Genomic DNA, 23699 nt, shown 5'->3' with positions numbered 1-23699 from the left:
CAGCAATAGAGGGCGCACTTGATATTTACAATATAATGAAAAAGTGATAAACGCGCGTTATTTCGGGAATTTGTGTAGTGTGCATAGCCTTAGGCTCCTACATTATGTTCATGTATGTTCCGACCCAAGGTCTGCAGTCTATTTGTACGTCTTCTTGAATCTTGCGGTTTTGAGCTCGCAGTTGGAAACCATTTTCACTGGTGAGATTCAAATTGTATTTTTGTCGAATGGAAGAGTTCAGAAGCTTGTCCTACTATACCATGGAGCTATAAAATTAAAAATGGTCTTTCTACAAGTTCTAGGAGTAGGAGTACTACCCAAGGCTAATAATATTGTAATACTCTGTACCCTACTCGGAGTAATGTTGCTTCTAGTATACATTGTGTATAGTACTAGGCCGGCCTACTAGGCCTAATGAAAAATACTGCCAAGTTAGTAGGCTATGTACATGTAGGGATGTGGGCCCTGGTACATGTACTTACCTGTAACTTGTAAGGCTGTGTCGTGTTTCAGATATTTTGGAGGGCATTAAAAATTTTACATTTTGACTAGGCCTACACTGTATTCTGTTTTGGTTGTACATGAAGGGAGGCTAATAAATTTTTCAAACCTTTTTTTCTGTTTTAATAATTGAAGTGATCTTGGAGTGTGGAGAGGTTGTCGTAAGAAAAACAATTTTGATTAACTCTACTGATCGGAGAGTTACTATTCCTCTTTGAATTTTGGACTGGATAAGAGAATACCAACTCTCCACTCAGCTCAGTTGAGCTATATTTTGATATAAATTTGGATTCCATCCCACTCAGCGAAGAAAGTTGATTTGAAGTGGGGATGTTTTGAGATGCTTTTTGTACACGTGTAATGCAGAGCAAACTGTGATTATTTTGTATAAGAAAGTGAGTCTGGATTTTAACTGAAAACCTCAAAAGTCATCTTTTTAATTTTTTGTAAAATTTTTGTTCTTAATGTTATTTGTGCCTTATTTCAATGAATCAAATGCTGGCTTCACTTCAAATTTCCAAAATTTTGAAATTGGAAATTAAAGAGAGGAGTTACATGTACAGCGTGTAAAAAAGACGAGGTTTAATCACAAATTCCTATTTAAGAAAATGATTTTCCAAATAAAGAACATTGTCAGTCAAGAGACTTAAAACTGATGACAGGTAGATCCTGAAAGCAAGGGTTTCACTTCAAAATGTGGGGGTTGTGATTTTTTGTAGTAGGGAGGAGAAAAAATGAAGTTTTGAGTCAAATATTTTTGGGCAAATTATCCATGGGTGGGTTGCACCAGGGAGGAATTCCTCCACGATCGCACTGTTCTAGTTGCCTTTGCATCTACTAAGCAAAATGGTGAAAAAAGTGTCATACATTGATTTCAATTCAGGCCGGGGATCTCATGCTCGTCTTGTTGGGTCTTGTGATGGTCAGAAGAGGTCTTGACTGTATGTACAATACTTCTAGTGCGTGTCCCAAAGCCTCACTCTTGGGGTTGGAGAGTGCGACCAAACCAAGACATACATGTACATGTATGATCCGGGCAATGCAAGGAGTGGGTGTTTTAGGAGTGTTTGAAGAGTGCGACCAAACCTCCGCTATGTTTGTTTCAAGCGGATCCGAATCGCGATCAGTGAGCTGTCGTTGGTTTCCTGAAAGCAGAACCCACCTAATGGATACCGCCAACCAGCCTTGATCACTGATCGCGATCCACATCTATGTGAAACAAATTCATGGCCTGACATGTGATCCGGGCAGGGACAGGGACAGGGGGTTGGAGGAGCTTGGAATTTCTAGTTGGAAGGGTAGGTGATCTTGTCTGATGGAATAGGGTCCTGGGGTGGGGTCGTAGGAGAGGGATAGCCTTCGTTCATCACCAACCGCCCCTTCCCCTGCAAGCATGCACTTACTGGACAAGTCCCACTTTTTGTACACGTACTGTGATGTACATCACTTTTCACAGGCACCCGGTGGAGAATCTTGGACATGCATCTTTAGGCCTAGCAAGCTTTGAAACAGCTCCAATATATCCTCTTGATGAACCAGTCGGAACCGGTTGGATCCGGCGGCGTCCACTCTGAGCCAGTATGCCCCCAGACCTGAAGAAGAAGCCCATGATGCTGCAGTGCGAATGGCAGAGCTGCGGAGTGACAGAAAGCCACATGGACCAGTTCCTGCTCCACGTCAACGACCACGTCAATCTTATCTTGCCCGACGGCGTCAATGCCGAAAACTACAAAAACTTTGAAATAACACCAACCCAGGGTACGGTTTGATTTGGAATTTATCCCCCCCTCGACATTTTGCACGCACAGATACCTGGTCATTGCAAAAAAAATTATTCACTAACAGAGGGCACTTTCAAGAAGTCCATTCAATTTCAGTCTTGGCATATTTGGCATGTCTACTCAAGAAATTCCAAGTGCACTACACATGCGCATGTGTGAGCTAGCATAATAACGTGCATTGAGTAAAAAGAATGTTTACAGTGCACCGATCGATGATTGAGCTTTCCTGTGTGTGATTCAGATGCAGGTAGACCTTTCAAATCGGCCGAGTTGGGAATAAAATCTAAATCCAATCTGGGACCAAGACTACCGTTTGAATGAAAGTACATTGCATTGCAGAACAAAGAGCATGGCTGACCAAGTGTTGGCCGGGAACCAGCCACATAAAATGTTCATTGCATGGCCTTACGCTGGTAACCTATGGCAAAGGAAAGCCTACGTCATGAATGGTTGCAACCAGTAGCAGTAGGCAAGCCAAACAAATTATTACATTTCCGCCAATCCAGTTACGTAGATTGTAATTTTTTCCAATTAAAAAATTGATGAAAAAAATGAGTGCTCAACTAAACAGTAATTTTTGTCTTTGGCCAAATAACTATGCTTGTGCGTGAAAGATCTACAACTTCTTGAGATGTAAGGTTGAGATAATACAAATTAATTACCACTCTGAAAGTAATTTGGTTTTGGATTTTGTTTCTGTCGTTTGCATTTTTTTCCGTCCTGCCAAAGACGAGCTGCAGTGTGAATGGACAGGATGTAACTTCACTACTACCGATGGTGAAATGACACTGGTCCGGCACCTGTACTTCCATGCCTACCATGCCAAGATCAAGTGGTGGGCCAAACAGGAGCAGTCTAAAAATGACTTTGGCCAGTGCATCCTGGGAGAGACGACGCGAAACTTGATCCCCGAGCTACCGGAAGGGTTTGTCTGCTACTGGCGCGACTGTCAGGTGAGTCAGAGCTATCTTGGTCTTGTTTTCTCTTGTGGCTGGCTGAGATGACTGTGGCATTGACCAGACTATATTTCATGGTTTCTGCAGCCAGAAATTGAAAAAGACAGCTGCGTTTTCAGGAATGAGCCACGTGGGGCTGTTGAGTGGTTGCAAAATTTTCGGGAAATCAGTTTTTCTATTCTCTGTAGTTTTATACAGATAATGCGGAGCATTTCTACCGCCACGCCGACAATCATGGGATGATTGAGGATCCGGTGATGGTGGGGGAAACAGAGACATACCCTTGCCGTTGGGAAGGTATGTATCTCTTCTATTTCTAAATCTCTCTGTGCACTACTAGATGGGCAACTTTATGGGAGACACTCTGGTTGTGCTCAGTCTGATGAAATCATGTTTTGCCCTTCAGAAAATTTCTGCCAGGATTGAAACATCAGGCCATCTAATGTTTTCATATATTTAGGTCCCCATAGCCATGAAAGAGTTCGGCAGTTTTTGTATTTGTGTATTTTTTGAGAATCAGTCACGTTTATTTCCCACAACACCATCAGTGTTCTTGCCAGAGCATTTTAGCGTAGGTCGCTCTGACGCTAACATTTTGGGCTGTGATGCTAGAATCTGGCCAGGAAGATAACTCTTTTTTGCAGCAAATTTCTCCAGAACCTTGGGTGTGGCTAGAAATTACAACCCTCAGCCACATAAATGTACAAAGGCACAGAAATATAAGCAAAGTGCACCGAAAACCGGAACAAAAGTCGCACCTGCCACGACGATGCATGTATTTGGGCACAGTGTCACAAATAGACGCCCGTGTCACGCACAAGACGCGTCGTCGACATACTTTGCAGTGGAGAAAAAAACAAACCACGTGCTGCGCTTGCTACGTGATATGATGGAGACTGGTTCCCCTCCGTTAATACAGCAATGTGTTGACCCCACAATACATGATCTGGGCCAGACTACACAAGATTCCAGTCAGTCGTGAAAATATGCCGCATGGTTCACACTGTACATGTACTTCTCTGTTCATTGTAAAACACAAAATGATGTCAGAAAGAAGCTGCTGAAATTCCAGAGATAGTTCTCAGTATTTCATTTCCTTCTTCCTGTGGGCATTTTCTTTTCTAATGCGTGAATTTGATGTTGTGGTTTGGATGCTTTTCAGCAGTTTGCTAAGCGATATTTTTGCCGGTGCACACACTGTAGATCATTAAGTTTTTCAACAAATAAACACCTATTTTAACCCCCCCCCAAAAATGTAAATGGCTTGAGTACCTCCAATTGAAGGGGGATGGGTACTGTCGTATATTCATTGATAAAAAAAAATGTCATTGATTTGTCATTGCAAAAGATAAAACAGAAACAATTACTATTCAATTTCTTGTTGATAAATGCATTACTGCCAGGGTATTGTACCGGTAGCTAGCTCACTCTAACACAGTAACTTTTAACACATGTTACAGAAGTGTTTAAACAGCGCCCCCAGGTGTCCAAAAATGTCCAGTCCCCGGCTTGCCACCCCCACCCCCCATGGGAGCTTGCCCCCTACGTTAACATAAAAAGCTGGTGACAACACTGATCATGTATGTGTGGCAGGCTGTTTGGAGTGTCGGAAGGTGTTAGAATTACCTGGCTACGGCTTGAAACACTATGAATATCTATGGACGGAGCTAGCAAGCAGCTGTAGCCATTTATCATTAATGAGCATGTGTTGTTGGTAGCTGCAACCATGTAATTCGAACATAACCAGTGATGTCAATCTGTGCTGGGGTCCGTGGATGGCTTAAAAGAAGTTGCCTGGTCGTGGACAAGTAGATGAAATATGAAACAAGGCAGATCTGTGTATGGTATGGTATATACATGTACATGGAACACTTACCTCAGTAGGCTGGTCACGAATAGTTGACTAGACTGGTTGAACCGTCGTTGACTGACGTCCGTTCGATCAGAGTTTGTTGAACTATGGTAAACCATGGTCCTTGATCGAACTTCCCCAGGTACAAAAACCAGGCTCTGCCTTCTATAATCAACCTCTTGTTTGTCTCAGGTTGCGACTCTGTGACCAAGACCAAGTACAAGCTGGCCGAGCACCTGCGCAGTCACACCCAGGAGAAGAGATTTGCCTGCGCCGAGTGCGGCAGCCTCTTCAGTAACAGGGCCAAATTCATCGACCACATCGCGAGACAGATCGCCATAGAGTGTAAGCCACACACCCCCACTTCGCAGATGATATGTATATATATATATATATGTGTGGATAATCGTTTGAGCTCTGCGAGACACAGAGCATGTGCCATTAATTGCAAACAGGCCTGATTTCAGTACGATTTTACGCCCACCCTAAGGAGTCGGAGCTAAAGAAGAATATAAAGATTCACAAAAGTAGACCTGAGAAAAGGTCCTACGCTGGACCCCTCAAAATTGCAAATGATCTTCAGTCCGCCCACAGTCAAATGTCACTGTATACCACAAAATGAGTTGAATGTGCCATTAATCGCTGTTTCTCTAATGGAGTGGATCCAGGTTTGGCTTTAGAGTGGGGTTTATCTACATGTACATGGGGGGGCTGGGTTGGGAAGGGAGGTGTTGAGCAGGCAGATGTGACTGCTTTTCCAATGATGGACTACAGTATTTACACTCCGCCCCAAGCTGAAGTGCACCATCACTCAGCGAAAGAAAGACGGGTGGTTACAAGCGGGTTCTTGCACGCCTTCTGCGTGTACGCAAAGACCACACATGCCGGAATAAATTAGTTATGTGCACTCAGCGTGCTCCGTGTCAAACGCGCATATACTTGTGCGCCTCATGGCGCGCCTATTTGTTTCCCTTAAAAACATGCCCTCTTTTTGTTCTTCTCGGAGCGGATTCTTCTCTTTGGGATCGCGTTACATTACACATTAACCCCAACAGTCCCAAAATCCTCCAATTTCAATACGATTTTACATACTCCCTTTGGGGTTAGGGTTAAACAATTTCAGCAGTGCCCCCAAGAATGGCAGCCATGTCTCCGCATTTTTCCATTTTACAAGGTTTTGAAATGGGCGAGAGCGGCACATATTCACTGAGTGATGCGTAGTAAGCATAGCAACAGTTGCCACCGATACATCTGTTCCAAATGACACCCAGCGGATACTAGTGTGTTCCGTATGTCGACCAGAGGTCACACAAACTTGACACTATCAGCATGTGAAATATCTCTTGTTTTCTCTCAGGGTTTTTGTCAAATCAAACCCAGCGTTGTTTACAATCGTTGCTTTTGTTTTCTTCAGTGCAAAACTACCAGTGCTCTCATTGCTCCAAGATTTTTGCCTCCGAGCGGTTGCTAAGAGACCACATGAGGCATCACGGTATGTGATTCAAGTGTAACCCGTTTAATTTTCCTGGCTTTGCTGCTTGTTGATGCGATTGTTTGAGGATGTTGAGTTTTTCAAAACTCAAAATGGGAGAGTAAGAGCACGGGCGGAGGTTTTTGGAAGCGTGTTGGGGAAGACAAGTAGGTCCATGGCATGAACACTTGGCCGTGTCTGCGGGGAGGAGCCAAAAAATGTATGGCGTCCAAAGAAAAACGGTGGGGGAAACTCCCTCCGCCCAACTGGCACATTTTAAGAGACTTGTGTGGCAAGTGACTTCACTGAATGCATGCCTATGGGGGGACCTAAACCCGTGGGGGGGGAATTCTGGGGCAGTCTGCCCTCACTTCGCCCCACCCTGTCCTTGCTTCCTACCACCCTGTCTTTTACACGGTTCGTTGCAGTTAACCACTATAAATGCCCCAACTGTGACATGACATGCACCAATCCCTCTATGCTGAAGGCTCACATCAAGTGGAAGCACACCAATGACCGGCCGTTCCAGTGTGACCTCTGCGACCACAGGTGACACTCAGCTCTTTATACCCATTCGCGCCCTCAACAATCTTGTTTGGAAAGAGAGAATCCCCTTACGGGCTACTCCGATCCTTGTATACTGCCAAGAATCAAACTCTCATTCCTTCACAAACACGTTTATTTCCATTTTTCTGAAAATTACAAAAGGAAAGTAAGGCCAAAGGTTTGTTACACAACGTGATCGTCTAAAGTGAGGATCATAAAATTATGTAACAAGTAATAAAGAAAATGAATTAGATTAGGAACACAAAAGATAATATACAGAGCAATATGTTGGCATAGGCAGAAGCCAAGGGCTTATATTGCCATGCCAAGATCAAGAAACATGAAACAACTATCAGAGATAAACAAACAAAATGAAATATTTAATGAGCAGTACGCGCACGCTAAAGCAAGTGGGAATAAGAGGCAACAGCCAGAAAAAGACAAAATGCTAGAATAATGATTAAAAAGAGAAGCTATGCTACATAATCGGAGATCAAATCCACTTTGTAAGATTTCTTAAAGCAGCCCACTGACGGCTGTGTTTTCACCGTCCTTAGTCCCACTGATATCATTCCAGAGACGTGGCCCATGAAATGGAATTGTGCATAAACAGGGGCTCTATAAGTGTAACTAACTGATGGCCAATCACAACGCGCGAAATTTGTCGACCCTTTCCGAATGCGCATTGGGCCGACAAATTTCGTGCGCTGTGATTGGTCAATGCGTTGCGAACTCTTGGAGGTGCACAATTGTGAAACGCCTGTATTGAAGCATAGTCTCACAGCATTTCAAGACTGGAATTCCTCAACTGTGCTTAGTATTATTCAATGTAACCGAGGGGCTGGATTTGCCCATGGTGTTCATTTTAGTCAGGTGCCGTGCAGCTGATGTGTAGCTTTGAAGACGTTTATTTGTCAATGACCTCTGCATGCGCACAAAATTGGGGACGAGTATGAGCCTCACCTGCAGCTGCAACAGATGCAATTATCACCAACACATTTCTAATTTTATTTTGCCAGTTGTAAATCGCTGAATGCTCTACGCAAGCATCATGCCACCCACTTGCCCGATAACCTCATGATGTGTGACGAGGAAGGCTGCCACTATACGGCCTATGCCATGACCACCATGCGCAGGCACATGAAACGATGCCATACTGTAAGTGGGTGGAGCTCTTGGTAAGCTCTTGGGACATTACAATGCCTCAGTGTATTATAAAGCACGGGCAATGAGGAACAACTAGTCTTGATTCAAGTTGATCTGTCTGTTTTCGGGCTGAAGGAAACAGATAGGCATGTGTTACCATGCCACAGTTTAAGCAAATGAACTGACAGAACACATGTACTAGTCTTGATTCAAGTTGACCATTTTGTTTTTGTGGAAAGAGGGCACATGTCCAATCTTGAATTCACCATCTGAGAGATGTTGCGTAACATGTACATTAGTTTTGACCAAAGCACTTCCCAGCTTTGAGCACAAGATTTTAAATTGATTCATTTTTTTGGTATGCAGAATGAAAAGAAACGACCGTATGCTTGCCACGTTTGCGGGATGCGTTACTCCTGCGGAGCAACTCTCACCAGACATCTCAAGGTGAAACACAAGTTTAAGTGGCCGTCTGGACACAGTAGATTCAGGTGAGGGTACTCTGTTGATCGGAGAATATGCAAATCAATCAGATTTCCATGTTTGAGGGCATGTTTTTGTACAGTGAAAGCGAACACGAATGCAGAATCTGGACATCACAGAAGTGGAATACATGTCAGGGGCATGTAACTTAGTGGTTAGGGTTTACTGCTTCCGATCATAGGGTCAAGGGTTCGAATCCAGCTGGTGGTAGCATAATATTGTGATCTTTGGCAAGTCACTTTACCCCTTCCTGCCTCCCTCCATCCAGGAGTAAGTGGGTACCTGTGAGGGCAGATATTGTTATCATGTTTAGCCGTTTGTGACTGATGTGGCAGCGTCAGGCAAGAATATTCCCCAGGGAGCTAAGGAATATTTGGATATTGCAGGGATAATAGTGCATTGGCACCTGACCTTTGATTGACAAGTACTGGTAGATATCTCTGTATCTTACAATTGCTTTGATCTTATCAATATTATTTCAACGCAGGCAAATTTTACTGCAAACATTTTGTGCCGTCAATGGCTTTTCGAACATGTTTTCATATTGAAGTAGACTATTGCCCATAGGATGTACATGTAGCCAATCTAATGATTTCAGAAATCTCTCATGTAACAAAATAATATTACAGAGAACAATTCCGAAGTCTTAAGTCTCAGGCATCGTCTTGTTAGCTGTTTTGACACAAAAGCCAGAACAGCTTTTGTTTTCTCTCCTTGCTTATTGGAATTTTTTTTCACACCAGATATTCCAGGATATTGTATTTTTTTATATTTTACATTATGGTAAAAGGTGCGCACGCGATATGTGATGCCATATATGGGTGCCCTCTTCAATCCACAGGGAAATATCTGTGGAACTGTACATCAGATTGGATCGGATATTACCATGCATATCTATACGCTGGACTGTGTTATAAGTCAAAGTTACAGCGGCGTTCCTCAACATAGTGTATTTATTGAAAACATTAAATTCAAAGAACCCGACTATATTCTACGATTTCATTCCGACCCCCCAAATCACCTGGTACCACCCCACTACGGGTATCAAATTGATACTGTACGTTCAGGAATACAACTGAAATTGGGGACGCCGCGAATACGGTCTATTTTTCAAAAGCTGCACACATGTCTGAGTGAATCGCATGACCATAACATACCACAAACAAGTATCACAAAAAGTAGCCCAAACAACGCTCAGCGTTTGTGACAAATGTAACATGGTTTTCCTTCACTTTTTTCAGTCCATTTACAAGAAGGTGCCAAACCCGGTGGTCTTTTTGTCACAAGAGGTGACTGCAATGGACTGTGTGTTTTGTAATATGTAGGTACAAGAAGCAAGAGGACGGGCTGTATCGCCTGCAGACGGTGCGCTTCGAGAGCTTGGAGCTGACGGAGCAGATTCTGAAGGAAAAACAGCAACAACAGCTCCAGCACCAAGAGAAGCAGCAAGAGCCTCAGCCGGAGGAGAGCTGCTCCCCTGGAGAGGCTGACAACTCCTGCGAGATGGAGGACGACGACAGCCGAGGCGGCGAGGTTGGGATCAGATACAGGCTGAACTGCAGTGAGGGGATCGTGCAGCGAGTCTGGGACGAGCCGGCCTCGGCGTCTGCCACACAGCCTGGCGGGCAGACTGTTGCCACGGAGGAGGATGTTGCCGTGGAAACAGTGGTCCTCATACCAGAATCGGGTGACTCGGAGCAGGATCCGGGCGAAGTGCCACAACAAATCTATTTAATTTATGAATGAATGCAGATCAGATTTAGATGTTGACACTAATGCTTTCGTGGAAAGACCATTGGGATTTTGAAATCTCACCTTTCTCATCCATTTCATGAAGAGTGCTTGAAGATGTCATCTTGCTGCAATAACCCCTTGGGGCTTCCCCCCCCCGGCAATTCCAAAAAGAGGCAAAGTTTTAAGTGTTTAAATCATAGAAAGACTGGCAATGCGCTGGTGATATTTCATTACCTGTTCTTTCCAAAGATGCGAGTACACCTGAAAATTCAGCCTGAGAACGAATATCAGAAGACACATAGAAAGTCTCAAATGTCTTCCCTGAAACTGTATTTGTGGATCCATAGGCTCAGGGCAACTCCATTTTCTGCCCAAAAACCCAAAGTCTTTGATGACATAGTTTTGTGTTGTTTGTATTACAATGTTCAAATGTAAATGCGAGTAAGAAGAATTTCCCATTATTGGACAATAAATTAATTGAAGTGAATGACAGGTTAACGGCGCACACAAGGTGGACCTCCGCATCAAAAAAGTCCACGCGTTGTTTCTCGTCTCTGAAAAAACAGCTTCAGAGCATTTTGGGGTCTGGATGATCTGTGGCAAAATAAAGAGGAACGGTTCAGGAAATCGTCAAAAGCCAGCTGGAAGGAGTATCATTTTTGCACCCACAGGAGACTAAAAGGAACGTCCACACTATGTATGTAAAAGAAGGAAGTGTGAGCAAAAAGAGGCAAGGGGTGTAGGGCCCGGGTCGGCTTAAGGGCCCTGTAAAATCTTGGATTCTATTATAAGTGAGGTACTTTTGTAATATCTATTCACCATGAACACTGACCCGATAACTCACAGCGTGTTTGATTCAAAGCTGTTTTTCTCCAGTCTCAATTTTTCGTGCAGAAAAAGATATGCAGAGGGAGGGCTGCATTTCCTGTGCACCTTGACTCATAATACGGGCGTTTCACAATAGTGCGCCACCAAGAGTTTGCAACGCGTTGGCCAATCCCAATGCGCGAAATTTGTCGACCCAATGCGCGTTTGGAAATGGTCGACAAATTTCCCGCATTATGATTGGCCAGCGTGTTGCAAACTCTTGGTGGCGCACTGTAGTGAATCGCCCGTATTGAATACAACAGTGGGACAGCACTGACAATTCAAAGTCATGTTTCAGTGTTGTAGTCGAGACCATCACGAGACCATTCGTAAGACCATGCACAAAACAAGACACAAGACTAATCATGAGACCAGTCACAAGCAACAGTGTGAACAATGACCAAGGAATGCTTTTCTTGCAGTTCATTTGAATAAATTGTGACTCCAATAAGCCTTTTGCGAGTTAAATTTGAATACATGTAGATGTAATATCTGGTACACCTTGTTATCTGATTACACTTAAACATTTATACAGTTTCAATTCCCCAGACAAAAGAGACTATTGCTATACCTTGTGATTCGGAGCAAGCCTTTGCATAGCGACCATCATCTCCGGAATGGACTGGTTCCTTTGTGCCCTTCTTATCCATTGAGAACGGTGTATTGTCACACGGTGTCTCTTATGTAACTAAGCAAAAGGTCATGAGGTATAGGAACAGTGGCTTTAGTATGGAGAATTCAAATTGTTAGGTTCACGTAAATTTAAAGAACTCAGTGTACCAGATTTCATTCAAATTTAACTCGAAAAAATGTTATTGAGACTGGAGGTCTTGTGATGGTATTATGTTGGTCTTTTGGTCTTGGGTGATTTGTGATTGTCTGGTGTGGTTTGGGATTGTTTAAGAGGTCTCGACTGCAATACTGTCATGTTTATACAGTTGAACCCTATCAATAAGAGGTCTCTTAGACTTGGCCGATTACATGTACCTGAATTGAACATGTAACAGGAATCTTGTACACGTTTTATCAGGAATGAAAGTGCAAAATAAATGAATGGGACCTAAAATTTTCTTTGTTTTAAGGAGAATTTGTACAGCGCTGTTTTTATTGAGGTTTGACTTACATGTAACAGGGTTTAAACATTAATGGGAAAATCTGTAAACGGATTTGGAAATTGTTTCATTTAAATGTTGAAACGTGTAAACGTGTAAATGTCCCACCCTTAATGACGAGCTGATTTGGTAAGTCCCAAGGACCTTGTTATGACGGTGTTCAACTGTACTCATGATTATTTTATTCTGTGTAGTGTCTGCAACCTCCACCCGCTCCAACAGGTTGTACTTGATCCAACAGGTTGCACAAGTTTTGTACATGCTCCAACAGGTTGCATAAGTTTTGTACATGCTCCAACAGGTCACACAAGTTTTCTACATGTACTTGATCCAACAGGTTGCACAAGTTTTGTACATGCTCCAACAAGTCACACAAGTTTTCTACATGTACTTGATCCAACAGGTTGCACAAGTTTATACATGCTCCAACAGGTTGCACAAGTTTTCTACATGTACTTGATCCGACAGACGTCTCACAAGTTTTCTACATGCTCAAGTTTTGCACAAGTTCAGGTTGCACAAGTTTTGTACATGCTCCAACAGGTTGCACAAGTTTTGTACATGCTCCAACAGGTCGCACAAGTTTTGTACATGCTCCAACAGGTTGCACAAGTTTTGTACATGTACTTGATCCAACGGGTTGCACAAGTTTTCTACATGTACTTGATCCAACGGGTTGCACAAGTTTTCTACATGTACTTGATCCAACGGGTTGCACAAGTTTTCTACATGTACTTGATCCAACGGGTTGCACAAGTTTTCTACATGTACATGCTCCAACAGGTTGCACAAGTTTATACATGCTCCAACAGGTTGCACAAGTTTTGTACATGCTCCAACAGGTTGCACAAGTTCAGGTTGCACAAGTTTTGTACATGCTCCAACAGGTTGCACAAGTTCAGGTTGCACAAGTTTTGTACATGTACTTGATCCAACAGGTTGCACAACGTGGAGATTTGACTGTTGCTACAGCCAGATCTAGCCAAAATGTTTGTGATACATGCACATGTGTGTACTGAGAGGTCTATCATTCGCATTCTCTGCCCATAAGCAGTGAGGCTAAGCAGGGTTTATGGCAATAGGTTTCCAATGTGCCGTCTTTGTTGTGTTTGGTGAAAAAATGAACATGCAATATTCTTGAACTATAAGAAAGGAATTTGGTTGGGGAACAAAGTAGCAACACGGGTCCCTTTTTTTGTAATCGCAACAGTCATATTTATTTTGAATGAAATTAAATCAATTCAAAGCTGTTGAAGTTGTTCGGCATGATTGAACATCAAGTGTTGAATGAAGTATCCAATTTGGATATTAGTGTCTTGTTCATGTACATGTAATAGCACTGATGAGTTCTTATACTGTATAGCGCCTATTACGGAATGTCTCTACACCCTTATTACCATTATCCCTGCGCATTACGTACAGACCGTAGCATTGGAGGGCCATGGAGTTTTCCAAATTATGCACTTAAGCTTCTGCACTTGCATGCTGTTGAACAGTCGATGGCCGTTAAGGCCTTACACCCTCAATTTGGTCTCGAACCAAATTTTTGCCCGTGACATTTTGCCCAGATATTTTGACTTCGAACATAAGCTTTTACCTCGTACATGTACTTTCCTGGGTTATCAACATACTGTATACATGTCCATGGTCCCAAGTCTTTGTTTTTCATTACTGATAATACAAGGTATTATAACGAGGTAATCTGTGAAGTCCCAAGGACCATGTTATCTCATAACAGTGTGCCACTGTATATATTGTGAGCACATAATACAACATTCTGCTTATAAGGAAATGTTTAGGTCCAAATCCTCCCTTGTTTTTTATACTTGATGTATGTTCATGTAATCTGTCCAAATCTGTACATGTATGGGCACACACACAATTGTACAGACTATGGGGGGATGCCCGTGCCCCCCCTTTGAAATCTGCCAACAATCTCTTTTGAGTTTGTACAGATATGCAGCTGAAATTATTTCTTGTGATGCCCCCTTGAAAAAGTTTGTGCACCCACAGGCGCTTCTGGACAAATAGCCCTAGCTATGCTACTGATTTTAATGCTAGTAAAATGTCTTTTTTGGACATTAAGCCTGGGATGAGGACGGTGGCTAAGCCTGAAGGACTAGAAAGCACATACAGGTATTTGAGATTGAGCTTTTGTTCAGTCAAGGGCGAATTCAGAAACCACATCTTCAATTCTTGAGGGGGGAGACTGAAATCATACATGTACTGTACATACAGTTATGTACATGTATTTGTTCATGTAACCTTTCGTCCTTCCTGAGGGGAAAGCTACTTTGGGGCTTTTTGCATGCTTTTGGGAGGGAAATATCATCTCTTCAATTTTTAGAGAAGTTTCTTCTTTTTGGGGGGGGGGTTCATTGCCCCAAATCCACAGTTTATAAATTATGAAATCCGTGCTCTCTATACCCCAGGATAGGAATGAGAATAGGCCTACAACAAAAAAAAAACCCCGAGTAAGACGACATTGAATTGTATAATGTTAGGACAGTTTCAATTCATTTCACTGCATAAACGCTGCTGGGTCACAGTATCGAATGAAACAGCCCCAAAGGCGTACAATGCCATTTCAGGCGAGGCATTGTATGGTAGGCCTAGGCCTAAATGTTTTGTGTCAAGTTCCACTCTGCACATATCCTGGCCCAGTTAAGACCGCAAGCTTGTTTGATTTTGGAACACCACGCAGACTTGGAAATAATCTCTTTTGTCGTTTGTTGGCTCTGAAAAGAGCCGTTTGGTTTTGGAGCGGGCTTGGCCGGTCGTCGTTTAGTACTCCAGGGACTGCGAGGATTTCTTCCCGCCCTTGCCGGCTGCAGACTTCTTGGGCAGCAGAACGGCTTGGATGTTGGGCAGTACACCGCCCTGGGCGATGGTGACACCGCTGAGAAGCTTGTTCAGCTCTTCGTCGTTGCGGATGGCCAGCTGCAAGTGACGGGGGTTGATTCTCGTTTTCTTGTTGTCACGGGCGGCGTTTCCGGCCAGCTCGAGGATTTCAGCGGCCAGGTACTCCATGACGGCAGCCAGGTAGACCGGGGCACCAGCACCCACACGCTCGGCATAGTTGCCCTTGCGCAGGAAACGGTGGACACGGCCCACGGGGAACTGCAGACCAGCTCTGGCAGATCGGCTCTTGGCCTTGGCGCGTTGCTTTCCTCCCTTACCACGTCCAGACATTGTCAGTTTCGGAGACTAGAAGATCAATATTTGGAGAAACACACTGAAGTTGCTTGATAATTTTTGAAGCTAAAGCGGGTTTATATACCTCTTGTTTAAGCGGGAAGGATTCTGGCATCAACCAATCAGAATGTGCAATTACTGGCCAATAAAAACAAAGAACTGTAACTCGGTTTCGGATTAATCCAAACAACGTCCGTATTACAGCGCCACCATGGGTTCGCTGTTTATCATGGTGCATAGACTTGTATCTGTCCTTCAGTCGTCTTTAATGAGTAGACTTGTACATGCAGACTAGAACTGCCGTCTTCTTGACCCTGGAACAATATTCATGAATGCCAGTGTGCTACAGACCGTGTCCCAACAATCAAACTGCAGGACTTTTAAATAAATGTTCTGTCTCCGACCAGAATATTCTGTAGGGTTCACAGCCCAGATGCAAATTTTCACCAGGGTCTACCCCTTGATCATGTTGATTGGGCTTCCATCTGAGGACATACTGAATGAGAAAAAGGGTTTAATATGATCCTAAATTATTAGTGCCTGAGACCTGGCCTGTTTGTTTCACGCGGATCCAGACCAAGATATAGCGCCGCCGCGCGGGCAGGCTGTTCTTGAAATTTGACCCAAGAACGCTGTTTTTGGAACAGGATAGCCTTTATTGTACAACGTGTGTCTTACGTCACCGGTCAGTCAGTCCGGAGCTTGACGGATAAGCCAATGGGACCCCGTCGGTAATATGTAGTTATTCGTAATTGCATACGAACAACAGATTTTGCATACCGTGTACGGAATTTCCACCAATCAAAGTAGTTAGACTTATAAACTCGTTCATTATAATGTGCGTATGAAGGACGTAAAAACAAGTCCGGCAATGTGATTGACTGCTACCACTTTGGTGAATGAGCCCACTCGCTGTGTAGTCAAAGCGGGATTTGTTATCCAAACATTAACTCTCAAAGAATGCAAAGGACGCAGCCGTGTTGCATGTTGCTTGCACAAATAAGTAGTAGCGATAACTGTTTGTACGTTCCCGGCGTTCGAGCGGCCGACCCACGAGCAAATCAAGCTGTTCGTGAACATACGAGAACAAGCCGCCCGAACTCGGCCATAAGTATAAGTAAACACCAGAGGGCGCGAAGAAGTAAACGGCGCGGTGTCTCGATAATGAATCCAAAGCATGATTAAAGACGTCACAGAGATCCCGACTTGAGTCAAGTCGAGGGGGAGGGTGGATTCTTGGCTCATTTAGGGTTTAGACGTAAATTTCAAGACGGCACGTCCTTGTGCTTAATTAATACGACATAATATTCTCACTGCTCACATTTCGAGTTAGCATTTATGAGAAGAAAAAGAAAGTGTGACTGGACTGATTCTCCATTTACTATATGTGATTTTTAGATTTAGGCCAATATTTTTAATACTTTCTACGGTACTTTGCTTAAGAAAAGTATCTTTCTCTTGGAAATTGCTCAAACTCTAGCCAGAACATGATTACTTGAATGACTCGTTACGTGGGACCTTGTCCAATCAGTTTCATTCTTCCGTTCTTCCGGCGCATGCTTAATAACACGCATGAGTATTACAGTCGTCGCTCGGTCACTAGAAAGCGACAATCGGACGCAGGCAAACGGTCTCATGGCAAGTCGCACGGTGCGTTTCTCTCGAGGGTAGTCGCGGGAAACTCCATTGACCTAAAGGTGAGTAGAAGGACTTGTTGATTAGGATTTTCTTAAAACGCTTCTAAAAAATCGCCTAGCTATAATTTGACATCCAGTGACGTAATTTTGTCGCCACAATCGCATACACATCTGATGTTTGAGTTCGAGTACCGTCGGGAGGTAGTCAAGCTGACCTACACCTCGGGACCAGTAATTCCCACTATGCTGTATTTGTTTTACCACACTTCATAAATATTCAAACAGAAGTCTCACGTTACTTGTACTCACAGACGCCATGTAGTTTCTCAGCTGCTAAATTTCCATGTAACGATAGTGGAGTGCGGATATGCATAGAAACAGGCTTCAATAGTCTGGTGCTGACATACGTTTTGGGTCTTTACTGCAATAGTTATTAGGATACAACTCTAGACTGGTTCCGTAAAGATTACATGACATAGACTACATGTTTACGCGGCGGGTTCAAGAGGGTTTTTGGATGCCACCAGAAAAAACTACCACACGGCAGCAAGGTGGATACTATGACGTCGCCTGTTCGCGTATCATTTCTACTTCACATGCGCGAGGTGAAATCGGCCAATGACGCGCTCCGATTTGCTCGTGAATATTTATGAGGTGTAAGATTTCTCATAGTGAGTGTGATATGGGGATATTTTGTCCTGTCATGTGATCGTTCTGGGCCAATAAACGGACAGTATCCAAGACAGAGGTAGGACAATATTCCTTGTTCCAAGAGTGCGGCCGCGATAACGAATTTATCTTCAAGCAAACCTGACGCGCAGTAAAGAGAGTAAAGGGGCCTATCGCTCTTTACATATTAAAAAAGGAGACAAAAGATATCATACGGCGCACAGAAAAAAACGGTAACACCGACGTACCACAATTCTGCAATTTTATCTAGGGTGCATGGGAATTATTTGCGTTTTAATTTATTTCAATAACAATGATAGCAACAGGGCTTACACTAAGAAAGGAAGGTGTTAGAATTGTACGCGCATTTAAACACAACAATCAGCCACTGACAAGACACACGCCACTTTTGAATTTACGGCCATGCAGATGTGCGTTTTCTTTTAGTGTCAAAATAGCGCAATGCGTTGAGTTAACAGCCCATTACGCGGGGTTTGATATGAACCCTACAGAACTGTTACATATATCACACTGCTTGTTGCCGTGGAACGACCAATCAGAACTGAGAATTCAAGTTTGCCCTAAGATAAATTTATATATCACACCGTTACCATGGATCGATCAATCAGAACTGATTATAAGTTTGCTTGAAGATAATGGAAGGAATCGTACCTCCTTCTACTGAGTGGTCGGGAATATCTGAATAGACAACAGAAAGTCGAATTTCAATTTACACGCTCTCACTATACTTGGGTCTTCGGAATCTAGATATGTTTATGATCCATTTTTTTCAATATTAAACCTAATACCATTTGATACCATTGAGATAACTCTTATTCAAGTGCAGTAAGCTCAGACTGGAGAGACTATTGTCTATAGGCGGGTGAATTGATGACAGAGCATTGCCAAGCAAATATCAAGTAATTTGTAGATAAGATATACAAATGACTTGATGGCCAGTTTACATTGTCACCTTGAAGTTGTAGAAGGTCACTTTGGTTGATAACCTATTGCAACTATGTCAGTAGTATAGATTCGGTAGCGAGGACTTTACTGTTTTCACCTACTGAAGATTTCTTTTTTGCATGTGTGTCTAAAACCTGAATAAGTCACTACCTCGCCAAGAGACATACACGAAAAAAATCACATTAAGTTTCCAATAACTCGCAGCCGCAATCCCTAATCCTTGGGCGGGTGCTATTCTGTATTGGACTAATGGGATATTTGGGATCGGGTCGGTTTTGCTGTTGATTTTGCCGTTGATACCCCCGTCCCGTTAAGGCAGTTCCTTCTCCTGGAGTGCAGTAACACCCCTTCGTCATGTGCTTAGCTGTAATTATTATCAACAGAGATTCCAAGCGGGGAACATCTCAGACGACAGAATTTTTTTTTTTATCTGTGAATCAGGGAAAGATAATGTGACTTTTTAACATTCAGGACTTAGTTATGAACGAGGCACAGTTAAAAAACAAATGATGAGAATGTTGATTTACTGGATGTTGGAGTTTGGGTACCTGGAAAAGCTACCTATCTGTCCAGGGAAATGGCGTTCAGACGTACCAAGCTTTTGGTGCGTGTGTGTGTGGGGGGACGGCAAATTTAAAGGCAAATGTAGCTTTGAGCTCATTCAACATGACGTTTAGGGAGAAAAATACCAAAAGCCTTAACCGCAGTCCCAACATCCTCGGTTGTATCTTAGGGGTTAGTGCTAATATTTGATAAATAAATATACCAATTACGTACACAAAATCCGTCGGGGTAGGGGAAGTTGCCCACGCCCCCCGCTGGATACGCCATTGATTTGGTTGATCATGTATATTGATTTGAAGTGGCATAAAAGCCATTACTATACGGACATTAGGGGACTATCCCAAGGTTGAGCCATCTACCCACGGCGGGAAATATTGTGGACGAACGCAGGAACACTGACGTTATTTTTTATTTGAAAAACCAGCTCTTACTTTTAGATATTCATACAAATGTGACTTTACGGTTTTGTCATTATGCATAGAACTGAGAGAGACTTTATTTATAAAAGGACTATCTCATTTCAGCTGTTTTTCATGAGCTGGTACAAGTACCCCGGGATTGATAAAATAATGGGCATCACTTATGGCCCGAGGCCAAGACCGCCCAACATTTGATTGGAGTTAACGGAAGGTTATTGTCTTGATAGCGTTTGAATGTTTCAAAAATCTAAGATGACAACATCGTTCACTCTTCCAAATGGTTGAAGATATCAAATTAAATCTGAAACAAAGGTCGAAATGTAAATATTTTTTTTTCCAAATATACCTTCTTCAGTTGAATGAAACATTGCGTTAGCGATTGCGTTCTGGTAGACGTATTTAGTGATATATAGGGAAATAACTAGTAGTTGTTGGCATCACGGCATTAAATGGGCTATCTAGCGAAATATCAATGACAGCTCTTTTTTACAATTCCAAATTTGTTCCCATGGTTTCACAAAAAAAAACAAAAAAAAAAACAAGCGTAAGTTGGAAATGACAGCATTGTTGTGTGAAATTTCAAAACGCTGACGTAATCAACCCAGATTTTGAAATGTTATTTTTTTTCTATTGACTTTGTTATTTGATGTGCATGCCATATATTGCGACCTTAGAGGTGTCAGCTTGCACACATAAAGGGACCAATCAAATGATCGATCACATCGTGTTTATTACTGAAATCAACACAAGGCGTGAGTTTGACCTCTTCATGTCCTTGAGAGTAGATATATCTTCAGCTGCAGCGCCTTGCATGTCATCATTGCGTACCATTGACCATTGTTTTTATAACCCTGATAACGCAAACACGAAGATGTTTTTGCTACACTTTTCAAAAGTCTACTCGGAAAGAAATCGCTTCAAGCTTTTTTTTAACAGACCATTTTAAGATTTCCACGTACTGTAATTTGTAATGCAGCAAAATACCGGACGTGGAAAGTCACGATTAGATCCATGATATTGCCTGCATGGTTTATAATAAGTACGCTTCGCTCTCGTGAGTCACACAATTTATTAACCATAACAGTCCTCTGTCCCCTAATGGCAATATGATATTACATACACCCTCTGGGGTAAAGGGTTAATGAGTTATTGGAGTATATCTCGTTTCATTACACCTGGGAAATTAGTTCAGCTTTGTCAGGATAGCGTAAAAAACCAGTTAATGGCTTCACTCCTTGGTGTACATTCCCGTTATTGTATTATTGATGATGTATTATCCATTAGGCGTTGACACAGCACACGTCACAAGTCAACGTTTTGCTCCTTTGCAATTAGGTTACTTGCAATTGATTTCGTATCAGGGTAGCTTGTAGGTTGATTTCATTTATACTGCAAAATCGTGGCTCACTTCATCTTCTCATCTTCATAGCGGGGAATTATAAACAAACAAGATTTATTTGCCAAACACCAAAAAAAGCTACTGCACCACTCGATCAAAAAGTAGTCAATTGTATTCCGGTTTAGCTGATCAGTTGCCGCCTTCAGTTTTACTTTACATTTATGTTGCGTCCAATGGGCACTTTTGTAAATTCTAAAATAATTACGTACCTGAGGTTGCTCTGAAATCCATTGGGTACAGGGCTTCTTATAAGTTTCAAAAAAGTTATTTTGGAACCAGTCGTATAAAGGCAGTTACTTTCTGTGTCTGCTTTATTGGGATAGGAACTCATTTTAAAACACACATTAGACCAAAATCTGGTTTTATGATGATCTTATAGGCCTAAAGGCCGTTTTTCAAACTGTGTAGATATCTGCTGTTGAAAAACGTGTTGATACCCAGCATCAAATTGACAGACAAGGAATTATGTCAGAGAGAAAAAATCGTAGTCTGGAATTTTCTTGGTTGCCAAAGTTACAGTGCAGAGGAGATGTTTAATTGACTCAGCAGATATGCAGTTTTTTTTTCTCGAGTTACCATTCAGGAAAGCTGCAAGTTTGATTGAATACCTTCAAAATTTCAGCTACCAAGGGCCAACGTTATGAAGTGCCTCCGTATCCAGATTTATATACAGCATGTTTGTGTATCTTTCGATGCCAAATATGATATTTTGTCCCAAAAAAGGAACAGATTTCTAAACTGTCCTGTAAACGATAAACGATTGGTTTGTGTGAGGTTGCCAGTAAAAACACATTTCCTAGTGATATCAAACGGATTCACACGATAAAGCATGCTTTCTGCAGCCGTATATTGACAAAGCTGCCGCGCTTGCAACAAGCTTAAGCATTGACTTGCATCAAGGTTTTTGATACGCCGTGAGATGGCCAGTGTGGCTAGCATAGACATTTTTTCTGCTGAGGAAAGTTGATCACAATCAGTCGAGAGGTAAACAATCTCCTCAAGTGATACTGTGGCGAAGCAGGGTATGCGCATCTACTTTATACATTACCATGACCCAGAAACGACCAATCAGAAGAGAGCATTGTCTTAGGTCTGGGGCTTGGGCCACATTGGTCGGCACTTTGTGAGACGGCAGCAAGGCGAGAGGAGTTCTGTGAAGTCGCTAAGAGTGCATTGCAGTCTGTTGACGTACGACTACAGAAGAGCGGGAAAACCAACCTTTTGTGTGCTCCACTGCCATCGGTTAGTGCAGCACTAGCATAGTTTTTTGGTTAGTTGGAACTGCAGGTCATTAAGATCCGTTTGAGATTTGGGGTGGATTGTTAAGTGACAGTCTGGATTATGTTGATGAACCAGTCATTTGGGGAATCAAGGAATCTGAGACTTGTTGGCGTAGCTGCTGTTGATTGCAGCCCTGGTGTATGAGCTTGCTCTCCACGTAGAGGTTTACTGGGCGTAGTTTCTTTAGGGTCCCTTAAGGATCACTATATTTGCCTTAATTAGTTCTGTGTATAAGAGGAACGTGAGGTGTGTGAAGGTTACCTATGGTGTGGTTGAATACGTGACCATCGCTTGTCAAAGTCATGATGCAGTTGACCACGTTAGGATAATTAAAAGTGAGGATCATTTGTACATATCAGCTTGTATATAACCAATCACTGAAACCTATAGCGAGAACTAACCATTCACATAATCGTTATTTAGAGTCACTTGTCACTGTGAGGCTGATTGAGATTCATTGTGACATTTTAGATTAACTCTCCTGTGATCGGAATCAATAGATCAAAGATCGGTGGCATATATGAACGTCCCATAGGCTTAGTCCACCGTTCGTGAACAAATACCTCTTCTTACGTCTGCAGGGTAGCTAGTCATCCTTGCACGAAGCTAATAAATATATATTAAGGTCTGATTTCTTTCACTGATTTCTTTCATTTTTTTTCTTTAGTGTATAACATTTTTTTATTTTCAACTTGTAGTTCTTGATAACATGCGACCTGCCCAATGTAACTGAATACAACTGCAAACTCAACTGATAGTGAGTCTAGTGTGCTCTTTGAGTGAATGCCCTGCATTTAAGCTCTTTGGTACAGACTTCTTCACTAATAAATTAATAACTATGCACGCAAGCGCACAAATGGCCTTGGAGGTGAGAAGTGTGAGCAGGCCATTGAAATTGAACAGGGGTGCCACTTCGATGATAATTTTCTCTCAGGTTTTCTTACTTTGTTCGGTTTTCTCTTGTGAATATCCCATTAAATCGTTTGTTCTATTAGTTTCTAATTTAAGTGGAATTGTTAGTACTGTGACGAAACGGGGTGGGCATGGATGCCAGTCTAAATCATTAATTATTAATACATGCGTTGACCAATCAGCAGTGCGTAGAGCAGTAGGTCTGGGT

General features: G+C 42.6%; 2 protein-coding genes across 2 annotated transcripts; one reads left to right on the top strand and one right to left on the bottom strand.

The window, feature by feature from the left end:
- Positions 1 to 43: 43 nt before the first annotated feature.
- On the top strand, positions 44 to 11315 carry LOC110985980 (histone H4 transcription factor-like). The gene is made up of 10 exons (XM_022247526.2): positions 44 to 200; positions 1958 to 2259; positions 3012 to 3235; positions 3427 to 3535; positions 5283 to 5435; positions 6505 to 6582; positions 6990 to 7110; positions 8127 to 8265; positions 8620 to 8744; positions 10062 to 11315. Exons 2-10 carry the CDS (start codon positions 2082 to 2084, stop codon positions 10480 to 10482), a joined length of 1548 nt encoding a protein of 515 aa, XP_022103218.2. The 5' UTR covers positions 44 to 200; positions 1958 to 2081; the 3' UTR covers positions 10483 to 11315.
- A 2324-nt stretch (positions 11316 to 13639) lies between these two features.
- LOC110985979 (histone H2A-like) lies at positions 13640 to 15860 on the bottom strand. Its single transcript, XM_022247525.2, has one exon. The coding sequence runs from the start codon at positions 15639 to 15641 to the stop codon at positions 15234 to 15236; it is 408 nt and encodes a 135-aa protein (XP_022103217.1). The 5' UTR covers positions 15642 to 15860; the 3' UTR covers positions 13640 to 15233.
- Positions 15861 to 23699: the final 7839 nt, after the last annotated feature.

Source organism: Acanthaster planci, linkage group LG10, assembly GCF_054643075.1.
Source record: "Acanthaster planci isolate LZ-2023a linkage group LG10, COTS_SCS, whole genome shotgun sequence".
Lineage (NCBI taxonomy): Eukaryota > Metazoa > Echinodermata > Asteroidea > Valvatida > Acanthasteridae > Acanthaster > Acanthaster planci.
This window is presented reverse-complemented; position numbering and strand designations above follow the sequence as displayed.

What these genes read in the sequence shown, in the direction of transcription:
- LOC110985980 (XM_022247526.2), top strand. Translation starts at nt 2,082, where the DNA reads ATGCCCCCAGACCTGAAGAAGAAGCCCATGATGCTGCAGTGCGAATGG. An exon ending in ATACCCTTGCCGTTGGGAAG is followed by an intron (nt 3,536 to 5,282) that starts GTATGTATCTCT and finishes TGTTTGTCTCAG; the next exon opens with GTTGCGACTCTGTGACCAAG. An exon ending in TGTGACCTCTGCGACCACAG is followed by an intron (nt 7,111 to 8,126) that starts GTGACACTCAGC and finishes TTATTTTGCCAG; the next exon opens with TTGTAAATCGCTGAATGCTC.
- LOC110985979 (XM_022247525.2), bottom strand. Translation starts at nt 15,641, where the DNA reads ATGTCTGGACGTGGTAAGGGAGGAAAGCAACGCGCCAAGGCCAAGAGC.